Here is a 26791-nt window from a genome sequence, read left to right on the forward strand (position 1 = left end):
TCATTATTTTCCTCCATTTGTGCCCCCAGAAGTCTCTCCACGCTAGTATGATTTAGTTGGGTTCTTGAACAAAGTGACTCTGGATAATAGTGGTAAAGAAGATGAGAAGAAAACATTCTATCCCAGGAAGAAGAAGCAGATGAGCCTAATTTTAGATGAAGGAATCTACCCCCTTTTTATTTGGGGATGACAGAAATTGAGTTAATCTACGGGCTGAAGCAGTAAGAAAAGGAATGTAGGTTGGAGGTGACCCCTAGATGCAGCGAGGTACTGCCCTACCCCCCCGCTCAAGGTGAAGTTCCTCACTTCCTATATTATTCAAAGGCTCCATGGAACAAGAGCAATTATAATCAACAATAGTGATTGTTAACACTTGTCAAACACTTATTATGTGCCAGGCACTGTGCTAAGTTCTTTATGTGTAGTAACTCTTAATTCTCAAGGTAACTTTATGTAGTAGAGGCTAGCATTTTCCCCTCATGAACAGATGAAGAAACTGAAGCACAGAAAGGCTAAAGAATTTGCCCAAATTCACGAAGGGTCAGAGCTGGGATAGAAACCCAGGAATATGTCTCCTGAGTCCGCCCTCCTAACACTACATCATCCAACATCTCATCCCTCATGGGCCCTGAGGAGGGTAATATTATCCCCATTTTACAGGTGGAAAGACAGGTGGAAAGTTAAGTGACTTTCTCAAGCTGCCCCATCACCTCACTAGCACAGCCTGGATTGGGATTCTTCATAAGTAGAAATACACCAGACAGGTTTAGGAGCAGTTTAGCCTCAGAGAAATGTTACTAAATGCCCAATTCTTCCCCAACACCACCCCACCCTTCACACTGAGAGGATACACAGAAATCACATGCAATGATATTTCTAAATAACTGTATTTTTTAAAATCTATCCAAGACCCAAACCAGCACTGGCTTAAGTGCTGAGTCTAAAAATGACACATAAAAAGGAACGGTGAATCCAGTCATACTCTAGGCTGGGCAAAACATCTCAGATTATTTGTTTCAAACATTTTGCAATTGGCAAGACCCAAACCACATTTTTCCAAGCATTCCCTTCTCCACTCCCCCCGCCATGGCCCTGCTTTACATTGCAAACCCATGTGTGTTTCCCCAAAAATGTAATCCATATGTCTCTGATCCGTTTACACTTAACTCATCAAATTGTTGTTTGCTCAGAGTTGTTTGCTGCCCATGAAGCCTCCTGAGGCTGTCTGTGAAGCCTTCAAAAGGCTCTTTCGGCTTCTTTTCTTAGAAACAGGAAGTTACATTTAGTCAAGGGCAAATGAAATTGAAAATGTTGGCAATGGGAGGGAAGAAGTTCCAGGACTGAAAGTTTGTTCTTTGTTCCCCATGGCAGAACAGTAAGGAAGGTCCCCCTGAGGTGGTATTTCAAGGTTTTGGGTACTTGCTCCTGGTGAAACAACAAGGGCAGGGCTGTCCAATTTTGTCTTCAGTCGTTCACGGTCCCTCTGTGGCTACAGTCCCTGAGATGGCTTTGGAATGGACTGGAGAGCCAGGAGCACATCCCTGACCTGGGTCATCAGTGATCTGATGGTAAACTCTATATACTGGATTTCTATCTCAGCAGCTAAAGATCTTGCAAATTCTGCTTTTACACCTACCTAAAAAAAAAAAATGCATGCATATAGACAACAAATCAAACACTTCTTAAAACAAACCATTATATCTGATATGGTTTAACTCATCCATGTTTTTTGGCCTTTGCAAAAGGTTCTAGTTTTGTGTTTGGTTGTTGGTTTCTTTCTTTTTTTTTTTTAATTGCTGAAGTTCAGCTAACTTCTGTCCTTTGGGAAAGCTGATCTATGTAAATATGGTTTAACTAAAGAGGTTCAAGACAGTCACATGTGTTTTACATTTTCTAATCATCCTGAGCTCTGTACATAGTGAGCAGACTGAGAAAATGATGGTGGTCTCATTTCAACATCAATTTTCATCCCTTCTATCTCCCAAGAATACTGAATGATGGCTGAAGAGAATCTCACTTCCTATTTCCAGACAATCAGAAGCTGGTATTTATGGAAACCCTGACATTTTGTGAAGGTGACTGAATGGGTAGAAGGCTCTAAGAGAAATAACAACTCTCTTCTCTAAGATGTCCACATTCCCAGTGTTGACCAAAAGTTTAGTGAAGATTCATTTTAAATATTCCAAGCCCCTGATTAAATTGAATATGATCAACATTTAAACATGACCAACATTTAAACATGATCATTACAGTGTTAATTGCATTCATCTTCTAGTATTGCATGATGAGTCACTACAACATAAGTGACTTACAGCATAAATTTGCTGTCTCACAGTCTCCATGGATCAGGGATCCAGGTGTGGCTAAACTGGGTCTCTGCTCAGGCTCTCAGAAGGTTGGAATTGGAAAAGACCCTGATGCTTGGAAAGATTGAAGGCAGGAGGAGAAGGGGACAACAGAGGATGAGATGGTTGGATGGCATCATCAACTCAATGGACATGAGTTTGAGTAGGCTCCAGGAGTTGGAGATGGACAGGGAAGCCTGGCATGCTACAGTCCATGGGGTCTCAAAGAGTTGGACACGACTGAGTGAAGGTGTCAGTCAATCTATGTCCTCATCTGGAAGCTGAACTGGGGAAGAATGCACTTTCACGTTCATTAAGGTTGTTGGCAGCATTCACTTCTTTACAATTGTCGGTATCTCCATTTTCTTGATAGCTTTTGGCTGTAAACTGCTCTTAAGTCCTTGAAGCCACCCTTGGGTCCTTGCCAAGCAGGGCCACATTCTTAAAACATAACTACTTACTTCTTCAAAGCCAGCAGGAGAGTCTCATCCTTCACAAATGGCCTAGTCCCTCTTTAAGGGTCTTCACCTGATTAGGACAGGCCCACCCTATATCTATCTCTTCCTCTTGATTAACTCAGAATCAACTGATTTGGAACTTTAATTACATTTTCCAAACTCCTTGCCTTAGCTGTCTAATATAACCTAGAAGGGGTATGACATCTCTCATATTCAAAGGTTCCATCCACACGTAAGGAGAAGTATGTATGCTGGGGAGGGAGCTGGATTTTGGAGGCCACTTTAGAATTCTGCACACTACACCTACTATGTGCAAGGGTATGGTGATACATAAGTTATGAATCCTACCTTCACAAAACTCACATCCAAATAAAGGCAGCGTATACATAGCAAATAATGACTACTCCCTGAGACACATTCTGTAATAGAGATATGTTCAATGTTCGGAAACAGCACAAAAGTGGTCACATAGAAATCAAGATGTGTAAGGTGAACAGAAGTTTGGCAGGCAAGCATGTATGGGAAAGAGGGGATTAAACAAGTTTGCCTGAAACACTATGGTGTGATTAAGAAATTATCAGGAACTTGATTTTCCTAAGAGTTTAGCGTGAGAAACGCTGGGCTGGAAGAAGCTCAAGCTGGAATCAAGACTGCTGGGAGAACTAGCAATAACCTCATATATGCAGATGACACCACCCTTATGGCAGAAAGTGAAGAGGAACTAAAAAGCCTCTTGATGAAAGTGAAAGAGGAGAGTGAAAAATTTGGCCTAAAGCTCAACATTCAGAAAATGAAGATCATGGCATCTGGTCCCATCACTTCATGGGAAATAGATGGGGAAACAGTGGAAACAGTGTCAGACTTTATTTTGGGGGGCTCCAAAATCACTGCAGATGGTGACTGCAGCCATTAAATTAAAAGATGCTTACTCTTTGGAATAAAAGTTATGACCAACCTAGATAGCATATTGAGAAGCAGAGACATTTTCCAACAAAGGTCCATCTAGTCAAGGCTATGGTTTTTCCAGTGGTCATGTATGGATGTGAGAGTTGGACTGTGAAGAAGGCTGAGCGCCGAAGAATTGATGCTTTTGAACTGTGGTGTTGGAGAAGACTACTGAGAGCCCCTTGGACTGCAAGGAGATCCAACCAGTCCATTCTAAAGGAGATCAGTCCTGGGTGTTCTTTGGAAGGAATGATGCTAAAGCTGAAACTCCAGTCCTTTGGCCACCTCATGTGAAGAGTTGACTCATTGGAAAAGACTCTGATGCTGGGAGGGATTGGGGGCAGGAGGAGAAGGGGATGACAGAGGATGAGATGGCTGGATGGCATCACTGACTCGATGGACGTGAGTTGGAGTGAACTCCGGGAGTTGGTGATGGACAGAGAGGCCTGGCGTGCTGCAATTCATGGGGTGGCAAAGAGTCGGACACAGCTGAGTGACCGAACTGAACTGAAGAGTTTAGCAAATGTGCTGAGCATCTTTATTTTGACTTGTCTTTTCCAAAAGAGTAGGAAGATTAATTGTCTTAAAGCCTGGTTAACGGACCATGTGAATGTGTATGTAATATGTTGCATGAGACCCATCTGCTTACAGCAATCATGAGAATAACACTGAAAGAAAAAATGTATAATAAATTAGCACTCCAGCTGTGGACTCAATGTCTGTTTACCCTCAAAAATCATATACTGAAGCCCTAACCACCCACTCCATTCAACTGTATTTGGAAGTGGAGCCTCTGAGAAGTAATTAGGTCATGAGGGTAGAATTTTTATGGGGGGATTAGTGCCCCTTATGAAAAAGAAGTGGACTTTCCAGGTGGTGCTAGTGGTAAAGAAACTGCCTGCCAAAGCAGGAGACATGAGACTCAAGTTCGATTCCCGGGTCAGAAAGATCCCCTGGAGGAGGGCATGACAACCCACTCCAATATTCTTGCCTGGAGAATCCCATGGACAGAGGAACCTGAAGGGCTACAGTTTATGGGGTTGCAAAGAGTTGGACATGACTAAAGCGACTTAGCACTCACGCACAAACTGATTAAGACATCAGCCCTGTAAGAAAACATGCTTCTGTGTTTCCCTCAGAATGTATGGACCTTTTACAATCGAAAGTTGCCCTTGAAATAATTTTCATTCCAGAAAGGTGGAAACGAGTCCATACCTACAGGCATAACAACAGGAAAAGCCAAGGCAATTGCTGCATCCCAGAGCACAAAGAACAGCAACCAAAGCCGGACAGAAAGCCAGGCCAATCCCAGTGCCTGAGGCAACACATGCTAAACTGCAGCCCACATCCTGGCACTTTCATAACTTGAAACAGGATTCACTTTTGAAGCTTGAAGCCTTCTGACTCCTCCACCACAATACATAAACATAGGCCAGAAAGAAAATGCCTCTTAAAATTACAGTAGCCTTTATGGCAACTCTAAAACACCTCTTGAACCACTAGGAAGATGACAATACTATAAATGAAAATGCAATCATCTTGCAGGCAGTTTGGGTGCACATGTTCCACTTCCATCGCCAAGTCTGTCTGTGGGGTATTTTCTGGTTACTCAGACCTGCTCAAGTTGAGTCTGCCTCTCTGGAGCCCTCATGGAAAGCCACAAGGCAGAGGGGAAAGTATGTTAGACATGACATTAGGGAACCAGGGTTCCAGATTCGATTCAGCTTATTCTTTCACTTACCCAGGATTATTGAAGGATAAGTGATTTTCCCACTTCTTCAATAAGTGAGTTTTCCAGACAACTGAAACAACTGCTAGCTACAAGATGTTTGAGCTTTATTGTTCACATATGGGAAATTCTCCTAAGATATGGTATCTATTAAGAGGTGGGCCCTGGAGCCAGGATGCCTGGGTTTGAATCCCAGCTCCAACACAGGCTCACTGAGTGACACAGGCAAGGAACTTAACTTCTCTGTGTCTTTGGGGATAGCCTCTACTTCATAACGTAGCACAGAGGGCTATGGCATAAAATGCTAGAACTGTACCCAGCATATGATAATTATTTCATAAGTATATGTTTATTCTAAAACAAATTATGAAACATAAGGGTTGAGAGGCTTTTCTTCTCAGAGTCATCATCATAAACACCAAGCATAATACTGTATGCATATGTATAATACATACTATATAATGGGTTGGCCAAAAAGTTCATTCAGGCTTTCCATATGATGTTTTGGAAAAACCCAAATGAACTTTCTGACCAACCCAATATTATATGCTGTACAACACACCCATTCTCACTAAATACATACACACACATATGCATAATAAAATATATGAACTCATGCTTTCATGACTCACTGGAATATATTAGGAAGACTGCATCTACCCTATATGACCTCAGAAGGTGGTTTCCAATGTGTTATATTTGCCTTTTTCAAACATCCTAGCTGCCCCTCTTTGGTCTAACTGCCGTGTCTGACTGTCTTCTCCCTCTGAGCTGTTCTAGACTTCTAGGACTGGGAAACCAGACTGCAAAGCTTTCTGGAACTGTGAGCAGAAGCAGAGCACAGCCATCTGAATGAGAGTCTTACAGGCTCCATTATGAACTAAACGCATGGGCTTAAACACTTGGGCACTGAACAGAGCAGTATTTAGCTTGCTTTCTCAATCTTGAGCATACTCTAAATGAGGTTTGCAGCTACATTCACATGGCCTTCACGCACTGTGAGCACATCTCCAGAGCCCTCACAGTGGGGATGAAATGAGGAAGGTTTACCCAGTAAGCCACCAAGCCCTCCACTTGCACTTCAACCAGAAAAGTTCTGATATTTTATATAATGGGGCTCTGCATACAGCGGTGAGGTGAGGTGAATTGAAGTGGCTCAGTCGTGTCCAACTCTTTCCAACCCCATGGACTGTAGCCTACCAAGCTCCTCTGTCCATGGGATTTTCCAGGCAATACTACTGGAGTGGATTGCCATTTCCTTCTCCAGGGGATCTTCCCAACCCAGGGATCAAACCTGGGTCTCCCGCATTGTAGACAGACGCTTTACCGTCTGAGCCACCAGGGAAGTCTGAGCATACAGCAGTAGTTTGTGAAAGAGGACTTTGCTGCTAAATAAATAACTAAAGCTGACAGCTACTATTCTACAGAGTCATGTTTGCCAGATATCTAACATCAGAACATACGTTCTCCTCTGTATATTTGAAATATTTCAAAAATTAAAAAGAGAATCACAAGCTAAACATAACTAGGAATTAACCATAAGAATTCACACATGATAAATGAAACCAGACATCTATAGAAAATATTTCCATATAAGTCACGATAACTATTATTTCTAAAAAAAAAAAACTTAATGATATTAGTCTAACCCCATATCCCACCAACGAGCCACCAAGTTAACTGTAAATAAATATAAAATAAGTTATAATTCCAACAAGTCTAATGTTGACGATGGCTACAAAGAGATGGGAGTAAATTGCGTGGTTGAGAAAAGGAGAATTGTTAACAATCATTTGTCAGGGTTTTTCCAGAATTCACCTAAAGAGATTCCAATAGCTGATGCTGAGTTTCTGTTCAGAAACATCCCACAAGTGAAGATGGACACATTAGCATGATTGAAATGATGTTTCAGCAACATCAAACTCCCTCTTATTTTAACTCTATCCTTACCACTGTATTAACAAAGATTGTTCTGGCTTCAAGAAACAGAAAGACACAAAAGAGTCTTTAAAAAAGCTTAACCAAGATCAAAGTTTACTTCTCTCTCATACATGGAGTCTTGAGGTCAGTAGTCTCCAAGGACCCAGGCTTCTTCTACCTTATCGTTCTGCCAGAAATGGCTCCCATTCTCAAGATCCCTTCTGATCCAAAATGGGTGCTAAAGTTCCAGGCATTATGACTACATTTCAGACAGCAGGAAGGAGGAAGAGGAGAAAAGGAAAACCCCCCTTCCTTTAAGGAAACTTCTTAACAGTTTCACACACCCCTTCTGTTTACATCATATTGGTCAGAACTTAGTCACATGGCCACACTTAACTGTGCAAAAGGCTGGCTAGGAAATGTAATCTTTATTCTATACAGTTCTATTTCCCTACTGTGAAAGAAGGGAGAACAGACATTGAATAATAACAAAAGCCTCTACCATGCCATCTCCTGATTTCTATTTTGACTTCCTAGGTGAACCTACTCAATGGAAATAGAGTGGTATCCCTGTTATCCACTCTTCCCCTAATTATATGTTTAAAAATTCATTTTCAAATACCTGTTATTTGTTAAGTGCCTTTTATGATTCCTATTCAGCAATCAGGAATTGCTGAATTATTATTAAAAAGGAACAAATTATTAATCTGTGGAACTACATTGATAAATCTCAAGATAATTACAACGAGTGAAGATACCCAGAACCCCCACACACAAAAAAAGGAGTATGTGTTGTATAATTACATTTAAATAAAATTCTCAAAAATGCAAACAAATATACAGCGACAGAGAGCAGAACAATGGTTGGGAACAACAGAAAAAGGAGAGGACGGAACACAAGGGAACTTTGGAGATGATGGATCTATTCCTTATCTTGATCATGGTGATGGTTTCCGGGCTGAATATATGTATCAAAACTCATTAAATGGAAAACTAAAAATGTAATTGATCCTACATCATTTATACTTCAACAACACTATAAAATACTTTTTTAAAAAAAAGAACCTATTACATGCCTGGCAGATGCTAGGCACAAAGGATACAAAATAAGCTATGAGTCCTGTTCTGACGAATAAAATAGGCTTATCAGTTTAGAGGGAGTGAGTGGATCCCCCAACACTGAGCACCGTCAATAAATAGACTAAATCAAGGCACTCAGTCTACAAAGGGAGGGTCAGATTCTGGCTGTTGTGTCCAGCCAACCCCCCAAAACAGGCCTGAAACAGCCCATCAGGCTTAACCATTTTGCAGTGAAGAGCAAAATACAAGCATACATCATGCTGTAGGCCTATTTCTACATATGGCTATGGATACATATGGGGAATTATATTAATACTTTAAAAGTCCCAAAGTTAACTGTGTATTTTCCCTTTCAGAAATGAAATTCAATGGCATGCTCTCTTCACTTTTCACATCTGTGTTGCAGAGCCAGAGAGGATCATATGACTAAGCCAAGAAGTTGGCACAAACAGATCTTCAGGAGGAATAGTCTAGCAAGACAGCTGTTTGGAATCTGCTACTTCCAATGACCAATACCACTCATGTCTTGGCATCTCTGGGCACTGCTATTGTCCTGTGGGTGATGTTGCAATGGTGCAGCGTGCTAAGTTCTGGAAACCTCAGATGTCAACTCAAAGGTAAATACTACTGATCAAATACTCTATTTGATTCTCAATTTTGCCCCCTTGCTTCCCAGGGCTTATGAAGGTTAACAGAATGTTTTCTTAGAATGGAAAGCCGTGACTTCTATCTTTTCCACTTTGAGAACAAAAAAATCATAAAAGAAGAATGGTTGTCAGGAATTGGGAGGAAGAGGGAGAGATGAATAAACAGAATTAAAGGATTTTCAGGACAGTGAAAACATTCTATACAATACTATAATGATTGACACATGTCATCGAATGTTTGTCTAAAACTATAGAATGTACAACATCAAAAGTGAGCCCTAACGTAAACTGTAGGTGATAATGATTTGTCAATGTAGGTTCCTCAACTGTAAAAAAAGGTACCACTCTGGTGGGAGATGGATAATCTCTGTACCTGTGGATAATCTTCTACCTGCCCCTGGGAAGATTCTGTACCTTCCCCTAAATTTGGTTATGAACCTAGAACTTCTCCAAAAAGTCTTAATTTAAAAGACTGACATGCAAAATGATAATCAACCTCACTAGAGTTGTATACATTCTAATAAAAATAATGAGATATTATTCCCAACATACTGGCCTTTTAAATTACAGTAGTAAAATGCTCATATACAGTAGGTACAGAGAAGGAATGGCAACCCACTCCAGTATTCTTATCTGGAGAATCCCAGGAACAGAAGAGCCTGGTGGGCTGCCGTCTACGGGGTTGCACAGAGCTGGACATGACTGAAGCAACTTCCGCTGGATCATCGAAAAAGCAAGAGAGTTCCAGAAAAAACATCTATTTCTGCTTTATTGACTATGCCAAAGCCTTTCACTGTGTGGATCACAATAAACTGTGGAAAATTCTGAAAGAGATGGGAATACCAGACCACCTGACCTGCCTCTTGAGAAACCTATATGCAGGTCAGGAAGCAACAGTTAGAACTGGACATGGAACAACAGACTGGTTCCAAGTAGGAAAAGGAGTACGTCAAGGCTGTATATTGTCACCCTGCTTATTTAACTTATATGCAGAGTACATCATGAGAAATGCTGAGCTGGAAGAAGCACAAGCTGGAATCAAGATTGCCAGGAGAAATATCAGTCACCTCAGACATGCAGATGACACAACCCTTATGGCAGAAACTGAAGAAGAACTAAAAAGCCTCTTGATGAAAGTGAAAGGGGAGAGTGAAAAAGTTGGCTTAAAGCTCAACATTCAGAAAACAAAGACCATGGCATCTGGTCCCATCACTTCATGGCAGATAGATGGGGAAATAGTGGAAACAATGTTAGACTTTAATTTGGGGCTCTAAAATCACTGCAGATGGTGATTGCAGCCATGAAATTAAAAGATGCTTACTCCTTGGAAGAAAAGTTATGACCAACCTAGACAGCATATTAAAAAGCAGAGACATTACTCTGCCAGCAAAGGTCCATCTAGTCAAGGCTATGGTTTTTCCAGTAGTCATGTATGGATGTGAGAGTTGGACTGTGAAGAAAGCTGAGTGCCGAAGAATTGATGCTTTTAAACTGTGGTGTTAGAGAAGACTCTTGAGAGTGCCTTGGACTACAAGGAGATCCAACCAGTCCATTCTAAAGGAGATCAGCCCTGGGTGTTCATTGGAAGGAATGATGCTAAAGCTGAAAATCCAATATTTTGGCCACCTCATGCGAAGAGCTGACTCATTGGAAAGGACTTTGATGCTGGGAGGGATTGGGGGCAGGAGGAGAAGGGGACGACAGAGGATGAGATGGCTGGATGGCATCACCGACTCCATGGACATGAGTTTGAGTGAACTCCAGGAGTTGGTGATGGACAGGGAGGCCTGGCACGCTGCTAATCATGGGGTCACAAAGAGTTCAGAGCGACTGAACTGAACTGAACTGAAGCAACTTAGCAGCAGCAGCAGCAGCATACAAAGGTAGGCATATATATATTGACCTGTTCCTCTAGAGAGTAATTCAGTAAGATGTATAATGAGCCTTTTGAAGAGTTCATGATATGTATGCCTAAACAGTTCTAAATGATTATACAATAAAGTGTTAGCTCCTTTTAAGAAAGTCATTAGTTGCTGTGTAGATAGCTTCAACATAAAAAAGCAATGAGATCAGAATGTACGTCAAAAAAAGAAAAAACGTTTTCCCAGTCCCCCACGAGGCCTTTCATTGTGTGGTCTGAACATCACTGAGTCAGGAGTCTCACACAGACTTACATCAAATGCTCCTCACAACCCCAAACACCTCCCCCTCTTATCCTTACCCACACTTGACACCTCTGTATAACTGATCCCTTTACATAAAGATGCTGAGGCTGGACTGTCCTCTGGGACAAGAAAGAAAAATCCAACTGACACCCCCACCATGACCCAGAGAGCCTTGAAGAACTGGTGCAAGGTAAACCCACAGGGTTGGACCACGTGATCGCTGTGGAGCTGGTGGGGGTGTGACAAAGGACGATGTGAGATGCATGAAGCAATGAGCAACCAAACTCTGGCTATGGGAAAGTTTCTCAAGAGCTGGTCCTTCTTATTATTGGGAAAAAAAAAAAAAAACTAATCTGGAGGGGAGTAGTGAATGATTCTATACAAATTCACCAAATCTTAATTCTTCTCAAATGTTGATTGTATTTTAAAAGACCCATGATTCAAAGCACTCCTTCCACTTTTACTCAACCCCCTAATAAAAGCAGACTTGCTCCCCTCATTAAGCCAAATTTATTGACATTCAAAGTGTATTGACTTACTACTATGTGATTGCCCTAATTACGCTGGAACTTCCAAAGCCCTGGAGCTCTGCTGATGAAAATAATCCCTCGCCAGTATTTCCTTTCTGACTGAGCACCTCTGTGCATTGAAAACATCTATCAGTGCAAATTAGGAAGGGCTTTCCCAGTCCTTATCACGTGAATTTTGTGGCTTTACCTTTTCTACAGGAAAGTAAGTCCTTTTCTCAAGTCATCTGGGGATAGCCTGAGACAGCTCATCCATGAGAAGGTCCAGAGCAGATGGAGGAGGAAGGAGAGAAATCAGTGACAGTCTTCAACATTTGTTCCTTAATGATAAGCAGCTTGACCCTTCTAAGTAGAACATCTGAATAAACTACTCAACCCTGAAACTGATGGAAGTAGTTCTGTCAGAAACAGAAGTCCCTCATTACAATGTGGTTTTCATGAGCAGATATTTCTAGGGAAAGAGGAGGAAAGCCAGGGACAGGGAGATGTCAAAATATGGCTATCAAAACCTAACGCTGTCAAGCCTACAACACTCAGAGCGACAAGCTGGAGTCAGTCCCATCCCTAGCATGTCACAGAGACATTTCACATCTACAGCATCACCACCCAGGCATGCCCACAGCTTGCTCTGTGCCCTAGGACAAGGCCTTCATTGACTCCGAGTCTCATCTCATTCATATCAATACACAGATGAGGCTGGACGAGGGGACCTCTGCAGTCCATCATGATCTATTCTGTCTAGTATTCAGTCCACGGAATTTAACTCCCCTAGTGGCCATGCGTTGTCTTGGTGCCTTAATTCTTCATGACATCACTCTTCCCAAGACACCTCTGATGTTTTTAAGCACTGTGTCTAAAATGCCAAGAGAACCTCTTCAGGTGCATGTTAAGAGTATTTCCTGCAGAACAGTTGGTTAAAGCCTACTGCCTGCTTCTTTAAATTAATTTTTATTGGAGTATAGTTGCTTTACAGTATTGCATTAGTTTCTGCTGTACAGCAAAGTGAATCAGCTGTATGTATACATGTATCCCCTCTTTTTCGGATTTCCTTCCCATTTAGGTCACCACAGAGCACTGAGTAGGGTCTCCTGTGCTCTCCAGTAGGTTCTCATTAGTTATCAGTTTTATTTATAATATCAATAGTGCATATATGTCAATCCCAATCTCCCAATTCATCCACCACCACCTCTTTCTCCCCTTGGTGTCCATTCATTTGTTCTCTATGCCTGTGTCTCTACTTCTGTTTTCCTATTGCCTGTTGACGGACCTTCTGAACACCACCCTTGCAGAATGACCCAGAGCTGGAGGTTGATTTTCCCCTCAGGGTACATCTGGCAATGTCTAGAGATTTTGTCACAACCTGGAGGGGGAAGGTATAATGTTCTTGACATCTAGTGGGTAGAAGCCAGAGATGCCTCTACTAATCCTAAATGTACAGGACAGCTATCAACAACCATTATCCAGCCCGAAATGTGGATAGTATCAAGGCTGAGAGGCCTTGCCCAATGCCAGAATGAGTGGAGTGGAGCAACCAGCTCCCCCAGCTCCCTACAATGGATTGTATGTATCTCTTTCCAATTCCTCATCCATAAGGTCGCTCTGATAGCTACAAAGTGGTCATTGTGCGAGTATTTACACCACAAAAATCGGTACACCCTATAGATCAAGGCAATTTTCTTTCTGAGAGCTAGCTGGTAAACATTTATCAACACACTGCTACTTACAACCAAGTCCTAAAATAACTGATTCAAAACTCAAAAGTGCTTTAAGTAAGAAGGCTAGATTGTAGGGAAACTAGAGATGACTTTACCTGTGTATGAGGAGTCTGACCTTATCATGACTTGGACAAAGACGAAAGGAACAGCATGAAGTACATTATGGGCACATCCTTGAAGACTCTCCTGTCTTATTGTTCTGTTTGTTTGCTTACCCATCCTTCCAAACAGTATTTGAGGGGACAATTTAAGAAATAAAAATAGGCTTATTTATTAAACTCCTCAGAGGAAAAGCATGACGGAATGATAATAATTCAATATATTTAATTTTGAAAACTGGATATACAAAAATAAAGATCAACATGCAACAGGCTGCAAAGCCTGAGGGGCAAAGCTGAGAAGGCAGCCTTTCAGCACCTGGCCTGGCCACCTGTGCGTGCATGCTCAGTCATTTCAGCTGTGTCAGACTCTGCAACCCCATGGACTGTAGCCCTCCAGTCTCCTCTGTTCATGGGATTCTCCAGGCTAGAATATTGGAGTGGGTTGCTATGTCCTTCTCCAGAGGATCTTCCCGACCCAGGAATCGAACCCACGTCTCTTACGTCTCCTGCATTGGCAGGCAGGTTGTTTACCACCAGCGACACCACCTGAGAGTTATACTTCCTGGAAAAGCACAGGTCCTGGATGTCAGCAAAGCTGGACTTTAGATGCCCAAAGAGATCCACTCCTGCCTTCCAGGGCTTCACACAGACAGCAGACACACTACAGAAACTCAAGCCCCATTGGAGGGAAATCTTTTCCCTGAGTTTGCTCTTCATTACTGTCTTGATATTTGCCTCTGGTTGCTATAACAAAATCTGGCCTTGGAATTTTTCTGGGAACAAATAGGAAATAGTTGTGGGGGGGGGGGAGCAGTTCAAGACCCTACGCACATTTAGGTTTGGTTATAAACACTCATAGTAAGAGAGAGCATTGACTCATTAAACCCAAAACAAAACCAAAAAAATATTTTTTTTAATCTCCATTCAAAAACTTTAACTGTGTTCCAGAGGTGACCCACTAGAAAGCTATTTGTTCTCATAGACAAGGTCACCAACAAAATGAACTAACAGGGTGGAGCACTGACCAGTTGGGGTACTGGTCACCCTGTGCCAAGACACACTCTGCTTCTAGTGTGTTTCATTTCTGGAGCTGTGAGTGTGAACCCAAGAGCAGAAATTTTCCACTTGCTAGAACTGATTATTTTGTCCAGTGATTATTTTTCAAATGAAGAGAAAACCAGGGCCACAGCCATGCAAACTCCAGCACCAAGTGTATGGAAAATATGATGAAGGCATTGGGGCCTATGACACACCTCGGGCCCAGATGTGCTGGGGTGTCTCTCTGGCTTTTTTGTCTGTCTTCCTCTGAGGCCCTTATGTCTGAAATTGTGTTCCTAAATCTCCACATTTCATCGAAGCCCAAATTAATCTTCCAGTTCATGTCCACTGCCCTGTCTTCTAGAACCAGGCTTATCTGTGGGAAGAAGCAGCTATCACCCCATCAGAGGGATCTGAATGGTAGGAAAGCCTTTGCACCCTACATGGGCTGGCCAGTGTGACTGGGGGGTCTGCAGCATGGACAGCTGTTGTGAGACACAGAGGCTATACGAGATGTCCTGGAGAAATAGCCTACTGATCCTTCCACTGGCCATTTGGCTCCATGGCTCCAACCTGATTTTTCCCATCCTATCCTCCTCTACTCCCATCAAGCTTTCCAACAAACCTCCTCTGCTCTTGTCAAACTCCTGCCTCACTATCCCTTGCATCTAGCACAAGTGACAAGTGAAAGTCGCTCAGTCGTGTCTGACTCTTTGGAACCCATGGGCTACAGTCCATGGAATTCTTCAGGCCAGAATACTGGAGTGGGTAGCCTTTCCCTTCTCCAGGTGATCTTTCCAACCTAGGGATCGAACCCAGGTCTCTCACATTGCAGGTGGATTCTTAACCAGCTTAGCCACAAAGGAAGCCCAAGAATACTGGAGTGGGTAGCCTATTCCTTCTCCAGTGGATCTTCCCAACCCAGGAATCAAACTGGGGTCTCCTGCATGGCAGGCAGATTCTTTACCAACTGAGCTATGAAGGAAGCCTGCATCCAGCACAGATGCCTCCAAAACGATGATAAAAATTAATTACCACATCAAGCAATCTTTATCTCTCACTGTTGCTCGAAAGAGAGAACAGATTTGTTCAGAGGAACTATTCAATTAAGCCACGTGGGGAGGAGAGACAAGATCTCATGGGATGATCATATAGCAAACAGTAGTCACTGAACTACTATTCATAAAATAAGAAAGGAAGGAAAATGTATCAGGCCACAGGACACTGAGCCAGTGTGGGAGGGGCTTAATAACTGTAAGAGTAGCTTCTTACCTAGTATTTACCACTGTCGAGCACTAGTTCCAATCTCTTTACATGTATCCACTTATTCAATACTTACATAGCCCAGTGAAGTGGTCCCTACTAGTATCCCCATTTCACAGATGGGGAAACAAAGGTCCAGAGTGGCTCAACAACTTGCCCAAGGTTACTGGCTTGTGAATAATGGTGCTAGTGAGCAATCATCTGTACTTTGAACCATAGAATTTGTATTTTGAACCAGTCTACTCAACTCCCTAAGAGGGTAAACCTCTGGGAATAGCTGAGGAAGAACAGTAAAACAGAAGAATTTTATCAAATATTAAAAGATACCAGTGTAAGACACACCATAATGTTATGGACTGCTATGAAAAATGCTGTCATTATACTCTGACACACCATCACAGTAAGGCAGTAAGTGGTTTTAGAGATAGCAAGTATCCAAACATGAAAAAGGCGCATCTTAAAAATAATGAAATACAGCCCTGAATGGAGATGATGAGCCTGTGGGCTGTGCAATGAAACCACATCTCCCCTTGGAAATCCACAGTTAAATCCTGTACGCCTCACTGATGCTTCTGTGAGTATAGACTTTTGAGGGGAGGTGGTACAGGGAAAAGTTTATAGAAGTGTCATGTGTGTGTATGTGTGCACACTCATCCATGTAGGCAAGAGCGATCAAGTGCAGGGCAAAGACAGTTTTAGCAATTTCAAAATTTCCCTACACTCAGTTATACAAACAAAATACAGTTTATTTTGCTGTAATTGATCTAATCCTTCTCCTGAGCCCTTCGCTTTACAATGCAGAGATAGATAATTAAATGTCAACCCACAGAATAAATTAAACAAGCTCCTGGGTATTTCAATCTTGCAGTTTTCCTCCCCAGCTTTCCCTTCTCCGAGATGACCTCTAGGGGAAGAGTTTATTCTTACCTGTTGATGGCACAAAGCGGGAAGGAGATCCCTGGTCTCCATGATTCATACACACAAGTCCTGTACCTCCCTCCAGGTCCTCTGGGTCCTCCTTGGGAGGCCTTTGATGCTGAAGTCTGTGGCCAATCAAGGTCTGCTATGCACTCTCTTGGCTTGGCTGGGGCCCAGTGCTCTGAGCTCCCCTTGGAGCCCTCTTAGGAATCAAGGACTCCTGAGGTTTCCCTGTGCTTCCCATCCTGGGCAGTCCCCATGGGTTCATCAGCAGGGCTTACTCATCGCACTCAGAACTCTTGCCTGATGAGCCCTGGTGTGACTGCGACATCCTGCCCACCTCAGCGTCCTGCTGGCCACCACACTGAAGTAGCCATATTAAATAAGCTCTTGCCATCCCAGTCTCTTTGGAGAAGGAAATGGCAACCTACTCCAGTATTCTTGCCTGGAACATTCTGTGGACGGAGGAGCCTGGTGGGCTACAATGCATGGGGTCACAAAGAGTCAGACACGACTGAGCACACGGTCTCTTAGTCGATTTCTAAGAGGCATACCTATTGGTAGTTAGTTACCTATGCCCAGAAGATCATAACCACCTGAAGGGGAAACACAGACATTATAAAGAATTAGCTAAATTAATAAAGATTATTATCAATTGCCTATACATGCAATCTAAAAAATAGCATAAATGAACCTATTTACAAAACAGAAATAGAGTCAACAGATGTAGAAAACAAATTTACAGTTACCAAGGGGGAAAGCAAGGGAGAAATAAATTGGGAGGCTGGGACTGACGTATACATACGACCATATATCAAATAGATAACTAATAAGAACCTACTACAGAGCACAAGGAGCTCTACTCAATACTCTGTAATGGCTGATATGGAAACAGAATCTAAAGAGAGCGGATATAACTGATCCACTTTGCTGTACAGCATAAACTAACAATGCTGTAAATCAACTGTACTTCAATAAAAATTAATTGCAAAAGATTATTATCACTTACTAAATGCATCAGTGTGTGTTCTAGCCCTAGTCCTAGTAAATATTATCTATCTTCCCCCAGTGGGGAGAGAGGAGCTCATGCCAGCATGAACATGTGCCATTCAGGTCATTCTATCTGACTGCCCCAGGATAATCTGACCCAGGAAAGGCAAGCATTACTTATGCGCTAGTTTTAGGAGTTTATCCAGAGCTTCAGGTCATTATGGCTAGAGAGGTAAATAGGCTGAAGAGTTGATACTGCTGAAATCGCATCCTTTCCCGAAAGTCTGGGATGAACCCATCAGATCTCAGGACAGAGGACCAGGGCGGCTGTTCGCCCCCTCTACAGACTGGAGCAGCTGAATGTGGAATCCGTCAAGGCCCAAGGAGCAGGTCTCCTTCCACAATCCCTCTTCCTCCTCCCGGAACATCTACCCTCTGGCCACCTCAACAGACCGCCTCCTCTCCATACCCCACCCCCGTTCAATTAGTAGAGTATTTGAATTCTACATTTTAAAAGAAAATCCTCAGGAGGCCAAATCTTAAAAATTAAAAAAAAAAAAGTACATGAAAGTGAGTTTTAGAAGAAAAACTGGAAGAGAGAGCAGAGCTGTTCATAGGTCCAGAAAACAGAGTCCACCCCCTTCCCCGCCAGACCTGGACCTGACAGTCTGGGTCCTCCCCTGGCCACGGCCCCCTCCGTGGAGACCTGCCCACTCGGAGCCTGCATCTCCTTTTCCAGACCACATCTTAGGTCCCAGAGACCACTCTCTGCCTGAGCATGCCAAGCCCCCTTCCAGAGCCTTCCCCAGGCCGGTTCTCTCAAGGGAGAAACTCCAGTAATCACACACCTAAGCCCAAGAAGTAGCCACAGGGTGGCTGTTTGCAGACATGGAGCTTGGATATACAGACTGGGGCTGCCGGGGAAGAAAAAGATGGGGGACAGGCAGTAGGCCGAGGGCGGGGAACCTCACTTCCTGAGCCACCACATTCCTGCATGGCACCCCAGGAGCCCATAAATTTTCATTCCAACCTGCCCTCTGTGCAGGTATATTTGTCAAGGCAGGAGGATGGAACATACATTAGTTAACATCTGGTCAGCTTGATTTATAACTTGTAAATATTTAGACATGGTACATGAGCCTCCATTCTTACACTTGCTGGGGCCCCACAGAAGTTAAGTGGGGGCAGGGAAGGGGAAATGGAGCGACTTTCTGGATCAAAAAGAACCAAAATTGTTTCTGTGCCGTGTGGTGCGTAGAACAGCATCTAGCACATGGTAAGTACCCGAAATGTCAAAAGAAGGAAGAGAGGGAAGGGGGGAAGGAAAGAGAACAGGAAGGCTCTGTGCTAAACCTTCCATACCTTCAGGAGCTGTGGCCCAGAGTCAGGAAAGTCAGAATTCAAATTCTGTCTCTAGCCTTCCCCCTGAGTGTCCTCATACAATGTACTGGACATCTCTAAGCCTCAGGTCCCTCATCGGGAAAATGGGGAGGCTGTGTCTATCATATAGTGAAACAAAGGTAGGTAATAGCTACTTACATCAACCCCTCTGTCATCATCATTTTCATTATATTCTCCATCCCTCAATCCCATTTAACTTATATTCTGAAGACCAACTTGTTTCAGACAATCTCAGGAAGGCCACTGCTACTGATGTGCCCAAAACAGAGAATGAAAGATTTTATGATCTCCATTTCCACCCCACTGATATTCTCAAATGCCCACTGACCACCCATAGCAGGTGCAGCTGGTGGACCACCCATACCACTGGGCATATGCCATTTCAGTACTCAGCAGCTTGATTTCCGATGGCTGGCTCTAGCATTTCTTTGCATAAGAGCAAAGTCGACTAGAGGCCACTTTGCCACTTGAATGGCAGGACAGAAGTGTGGGACAGTAATGACCAGAAGCAGCCTTCAGCCAATGTCAAATTCAAGTGGGTAGCAACACCCCGTCTCTCTCACTCCCAGGGCAAGATAACTCTGAGGTGCACTTTCTATGCTGCTGCTGCTGCTAAGTCGCTTCAGTCGTGTCCGACTCTGTGCGACCCCATAGACGGCAGCCCACCAGGCTCCTCTGTCCCTGGGATTCTCCAGGAAAGAACACTGGAGTGGGTTGCCGTTTCCTTCTCCAATGCATACATGCACGCTAAGTCATTTCAGTCATGTCCAACTCTATGCGACCCTGTGGAAAGCAGCCCACCAGGCTCCTCTGTTCACGGAATTCTCTAGGCAAGAATACTGGAGTGGGTTGCCATTTCCTTCTTCAGCGCATCCTATACTGAATCCCAACAGAATCAGTTCCAGTTACCCTTAGTACTAACTTGTGGAAAAGGAACCCTTTGGTTGCTATACAAGTATGTATGAGTATAGCTACGCCAGTTACTATGACCAGCAAGTGTTTTAATTGCTCAGTGTTCACGCTTTGTTTGTGTTAATCCCTCAGTCATGTCCCAACTCTTTGCGACCCTCTGGACTGTAGCTCACCAGGCTCCTCTGTCCATGGGATTCTCCAGGCAAGAATACTAGAGTGGGTTGCCATGCCCTACTCCAGGGAATCTTCCCGACCCAGGGATTGAACCCACATCCCCAGTGTCTCCAGCACTGCAGGCAGATTCTTTACCACTGAGCCAGCTGGGAGGCCCCTAGGACTGCCTTACAATTTGTTAAACATTTTGAAAACCACCTCTTCACATTTAACCAGCAGTTGCTACCACAAGCACTTCTTGAAAAATGACAACAGCAACTTCACCTATAAAAAATAATAAATATTTATTATTTTTTCCTGCTTCCTACAAAGGCATTAAAATTCAATAATTAAGTGGTAGAGAACAGACCGTAAAAGATCACTCAGCATTTCTACCCACATACAAAAGCCTGCAAACACCGTGGAGTTTTTGTTGTCACTGTGGTTGGAAGATTTCCCATGTGTTCAAGGGAGGTATCATGACCCTACACAGTGTATCAAAGAGGGCATCTGCTCTCAAATACTTCTGTACTTGGCAGTGACCTCGGGGCTTGACAAATATGTTGTCTCCATGTTTTTATTTATTACCTCATAATCCTTTGAATGGCGACACATTCTGAGATTACAACAAATATATTAAGATCCCAATATGAATATAATGTAACCAAAAAGATGACCTAGATCTAGAATGGGTGAAAGCCAATGCAAACAGTGGCTAAAATGGGCAGCTGTTTGCAATTAGATTCAATTAACACATTTTAAAAACAGCATTACGGGGGAACCCCTTTGAAGTGTGTTGTTCCGGGAAGGTTTTTTCTTGAAAGGGGCTTCCTAATGGGAAGCAGTCAAAATGCACAGCTGAACAACATAACTTCCTATTTTGACTTGAGTGCCACATAGAGTTCACAGTTTTAATTCATTTTCCCCACTTATGTGTATAAATATTTCAAACATGTAATGAAATGTCTGGGAAGGCATCTTTGCTGAAAAGAATATTTGTGAAGCCAGGAAGAGGGAAGAAAGGGGCTGAACTCCTGCACTCTAACTTGCATGCTGTTGAATTGCCAATCTCTACTAGAAATGTACATTATAAAATCATAACCATTCATTTAACAAGCACATCAAAGCACCGTCTATTCCGAACGAAAAGCTACATGAGAACGAGAACCTAGTCTCATTTCTCACTGTATCTCTACTACCTGCCCTGGCACACAGCAGGCCTACTAAAAATACTAATTAACTGAAGGAACGGATGGATGTGTACTGAATGAACAAGCAAATGCATGACTGAAGTAAAGAAATAAATAAATTATATACATGTGTTTGGAAAACGCAAGCTGAACTCCCTAACCCACATATATGTGTGTGACCCAAAGCCACACACATATTCAGAGAAAAGGAGAGAGCTGTCTTAATTCTTCTAATTGGTTTGCTCGTCCTGCCTATTTGGGGATAATTTGGGAGTTAAACTTTAGCTTCTTTTTCATGTCTGACAAAAGGCTGAGGAATGCAAAGTTAGGTCAAATGCACCTAGAATGGTCTGTGACAATTAGCACTAAATAAATATGTGAGGACTTATGGGATTCCCCAGTGGCTCAGTCGGTAAAGAATCTGCCTGAAATGCAGGAGACACTGGTTCGATCCCTGTGTCGGGATGATCCCCTGGAGAAGGAAATGACAACCCACTCCAGTATTCTTTCCTGGAGGATCCCTGGGCAGAGGAGCCTGGCAGGCTATAGTCTATGGGTTGCAAAGAGTTGGACACAAGTAAAGCAGCTTAGCGTGCAAGCACACACCCAGAATGAAAATCCCATGTGCTGCACCTAAGACCCAACACAACCAAAGAAACAAACAAATATTCTAAAAAGAAGAAGAAAATGTTGGTGCTAATAAGGAACTGAGGCTATGACATCCAAAAGCAAAAGAGCTCTGACACTGTCCATGTGACAATGTCTCGGGTCGGAGGGAGGCTGGAGCAGAGCTGGGTGCCATTAGAGCCTTATAATGACAAGTTCCTGCAACTTGATAATTTAGGGACTTGTAATGTATCTGTCCACACATCAGCCAGTTTCAGAGCCAATGGTGTACTCCTCGAAGACAACCTAGAAACCTGGAAAATCCAAGATGAATGGTCTGTTAGCATAAAGGATCTCAATGGCTTAAATCCTCCATATATCATGCCTGCATGAAAGGCTTCCTGTGTAAACAGAGGAGCAAGACCACACTGCCTTGTATCAAGCCTTGCTCAGCTTGTTTAAAAGGGGCATTATTTTCCACTGCGCATGTGGTTTCTTCACAGTTTCACTCACACACGCACAAAGCCTATCTGTGCACAAGGCATAAAACTCTGGGCAGGCTCTTAAGTAATAAAGGGCTTAGCCTTTTTGTATTACCTTGGGGAGCTTAAAGCTACAGATGACACTGATGCTTCTGTGATACCTACTGGTCTCACTTCCATCTCTCTCTCAGCTGGTCATCAATATCGCTTCCTTTCCTACTGCCTTCGCATCCTGAAACCTTCAATCCATTTGTTCTTGAACCTCAGTAAACAAAGGTGCTTATTTTTAGTTTTGTTGTTATTTAGTCCCTCAGTCGTGTCTGACTCTTTGTGACCTCATGGACCGTAGCCCACCAGGCTCCTCTGTCCTTGGAATGTCCCGGGCAAGAATACTGGAATGGGTTGCCATTTTCCTTCTCCAGTGGATCTTCCTGACCCAGGAATCAAACCCATGTCTCCCATATCTCCTGCATTGGCAGGTGGATTCTTTACTGCTCAGCCACCAGGGAAGCCCTCTTTTTGGTTCACTTGCCATCAGATAGGGTTTCTTTTTAATTAAGTAGTAATTATATACAAACATTTTATGACAATTCTGCAACATATGAGATTCAAATACATTTCTATTGACTTCCAAGCCTTAGGCTCATGGCAAAGGCCTTATGACTGCATGATGGATATGGGTGAATTACTCATAAAAGTCAGGAGGAAGAGAGGGAGCAGAAGGTATTGCATTGAGAACAGGCTTTATGTTCATAAAGTTTATGAACACTCCAGTTTATGCTGTGGTAAGGAAATGGCAACCCACTCCAGTATTCTTGCCTGGAGAATCCCATGGATGGAAGAGCCTGGTAGGCTACAGTCCATGGGGTCGCTAAGAGTTGGACATGACTGAGCGACTTCACTTTCACGTTTCATTTTCATGCATTGGAGAAGGAAATGGCAACCACTCCAGTGTTCTTACCTGGAGAATCCCAGGGACAGAGGAGCCTGGTGGGCTGCCATCTATGGGGTCACACGGGGTTGGACACAACTGAAGTGACTTAGCAGCAGCAGCAGCAGAAGCAGCAACACTACCAAAATCTCAAAGGCATCTTTCTCATTGCACTACACCCCCATCATCTGTAGCCAGGTATGCGGCAGGGGAAAAGTGCTCGGCCTCACACCAGCAATGACACACTTGGGCTGGTGGTGACACACATCACCTCCGTGTGCATCTTACAGCCCAGAGCTACTCATGTGACCCAAGCACAGTCACTCAACTACAAGGGGGCCAGCATGTGAAACCCTACCATGTGCCAGGAAGTCACAGAGCCAGAAAGATTTGAAGAACAGCACTCTTGACCACCAAGACAGGAGTTAAAAAGGGAGAAGCAGCCAGTAACTGACTACCTTTGAGAAAGACACATTAAGAAATCTTACCCACCAACAGTGACCTAATCCTAGTTCCAATTTAACAGCGTCTACTACTGCCTATAATATCTTGCAAAGCAGAGAATATTTCCCCAAATATATTTCAGTTCAGTTCAGCTCAGTTCAGTCACTCAGCTGTGTCTGACTCTTTGCAACCCCATGAATGGCAGCAAACCAGACCTCTCTGTCCATCACCAAGTCCAGGAGTTCACCCAAACTCATGTCCATTGTGTCGATGACGCCATCCAGCCATCTCATCCTCTGTCGTCCCCTTCTCCTCCTGCCCCCATCCCTCCCAGCATCAGGGTCTTTTCCAATGAGTCAACTCTTCACATGAGGTGGCCAAAGTATTGGATTTTCAGCTTTAGCACCAGTCCTTCCAATGAACACCCAGGACTGATCTCCTTTAGAACAGACTGGTTGGATCTCCTTGCAGTCCAAGAGACTCTCAAGAGTCTTCTCCAACACCACAGTTCAAAAGCATCAGGTCTTCAGTGCTCAGCTTTCTTTATAGTCCAACTCTCACATCCATATATGACCACAGGAAAAACCATAGCCTTGACCAGGCTGATATTTTAAGAAATAATCATGTACTTCTGTAAGACTGAGGTTTTGGTAGCAGATGGGTGTTGCTTTGTAATTTAAAAAGAAGATTTTTGTTTTAATTATAATATTTGTTAAAGTGTTCATTTCCTATGAAATAGGCATTCTCATATATTAATTTTAGTAACAAAGTTGGTTGGGTCTTTCTGGAATATTATTATATGTGGAAAGAACATTTTAAGTGGTTCATTGCCCTTTGACTACAATTCTATGTCTAGAAATTACTCCTTAGGAAATAAGCAGAAAGGCAAATAAATATTAGGTAAAAAGATATTTTCTATAGCATTATCATTAATGCTCCATACTGAAAGTAACACAAATGTCCAATAAAAGAGGATTGATCCAATAAATTTTGCAATATCCATATGCTAGAATATTGTGTAGCTGCTAGATGAATAGCTCAGCAAGCTGCTGAATGTATATGATTGACTACTGACATTTGGAATCACAATTACAAAGCTTATCAAGAAGTATGGAAAAAACAACATGAAGTAATAACAGGACAAAATAGAACTCAATAATACTCATTAAAATTATCTATGAACTAAAGCATGAATTAGAGCAGGTCTGGGCTTCCCTGGTGGCTCAGAGGTTAAAGCATCTGCCTGCAATGTGGGAGACCTGGGTTCGATCCATGGGTTGGGAAGATCCCCTGGAGAAGGAAATGGCAACCCACTCCAGTATTCTTGCCTGGTGAATCCCACGGACAGAGGAGCCTGGTGGGCTACAGCCCACGGGGTCGCAAAGAGTCGGACACGACTGAGCGACTTCACTTCATATCAAATTCAGAAGGGATTAGGGCATACACATGACATTTCAGGTGTTTGAGTTTTTCTGCTGATTGCAAATTTGTGATCAGATGTTTTGTTCAACTCTTGTTCCGTTGGTGAAAGGAAAAGAGGAGAAAAGGGAGAGGGAGGGAGGAGAGAGGAGGAAGGGGGATGGTGAAAATGGACCGTTCAGGTAGAAAGGAGAGCAGAGGTAGAGGAAGATGGTTTAGAAACCTCCCTGCAGTGGCCACCGGAGCAACCTGTGCTCCCCACCCCACCCCACCCCACCCCTGCAGAACACGAGCAGGCTCCTCGTCTGTGCGCTATACACATGCAATGTGATTTCACCCACCAAAAAGTGCGAATTTTTTCAGTTCATTAAATACACAGAAGGTATAGAAAAGACCTTCAGTATACCCACATTACACTCACATATACACATGCTACTTAGAAAGAGCTTTGGCATCTAAGTAGTGTGGCTACCTGGAAGGTTCACAACCATCCAGAGAACTAGCTGAGCATTTCTAGGGGTATGTGCTGCTTGGTCTGGCCAATAACCCGTTAGTGGCATCCATGAGCAAGGCTGAGTGACAAATCTGGCTCTGGGCTTCCCCAGACTTTTTGAGCTCCATCCTTGAGGGTGAAACGGAGGACTCAAGAGTTAGTAGGAGAAGTTCTTAAACAAGCCAGAAACTCTTCTCAGCTCAGTAGGCTAGCAACAAGGAGATACCATCACATTCCCCCCTCCCCCCAGAAAGGCTACAACTAAAGACTCCTAATATCAAGAGCTGGTGAGAATGCAGATCAACTGGAAGTCTCCTTCATTGCTAGTGAGAGCATAAAATGGTGCAACCACTTTGGAAAGCTGTTAGGCTGCTTTCAATATAATTCCACTCCTAGGTACATACTTAAATGCAGATGCCTAAAAAAGACCTGTAGAAGATTGGGCATGGTGACGAGTCATAATAGTTCAAATTCATTCCATCTGTTTCCTTTCTCTGGGATAATGGACTGCCCAGGACAGGGTTTTCTCATGGTAGAGTCCAGGGGCACCAGAAAGTGGAGGAAGCTTGCCTCACCTCTTGAAGCCCCATTGAGAACCGACCCATGGTCACTTCAGTCCTTTTTCTGTTGGCAAAGCATTCACTGAGCATTTACTACAGACTTGACTCTTCTCAGGCATTTTAACCTTTGAAAGTGAAGTGAAAGTATTAATCACTTAGTCGTGTCTGACTCTTTGAGACCCCATGGACTGTAGCCCTCCAGGCTCCTCTGTCCATGGAATTCTCCAGTCAAAAATACTGGAGTGGGTTGCCATTCCCTTCTCCAGGGGATCTTCCTGACCCAAGGATCGAACCTGGGTCTCCTGCATTGCACACAGATTCCTTATCACTGAGCCACCTGGGAAGCCCAGAAATATTGT

General features: G+C 43.3%; 1 protein-coding gene across 1 annotated transcript; it reads right to left on the reverse strand.

Annotated features, from left to right (window-relative positions):
* GDNF-AS1 (GDNF antisense RNA 1 (head to head)) lies at positions 4849-5077 on the reverse strand. Its single transcript, XM_013972810.2, is given in 3 exon segments — positions 4849-4931; positions 4934-5039; positions 5042-5077. Coding segments are annotated over 3 exon segments (225 nt in total).

The sequence above is a fragment of the Capra hircus genome, chromosome 20 (assembly GCF_001704415.2).
Source record: "Capra hircus breed San Clemente chromosome 20, ASM170441v1, whole genome shotgun sequence".
NCBI lineage: Eukaryota > Metazoa > Chordata > Mammalia > Artiodactyla > Bovidae > Capra > Capra hircus.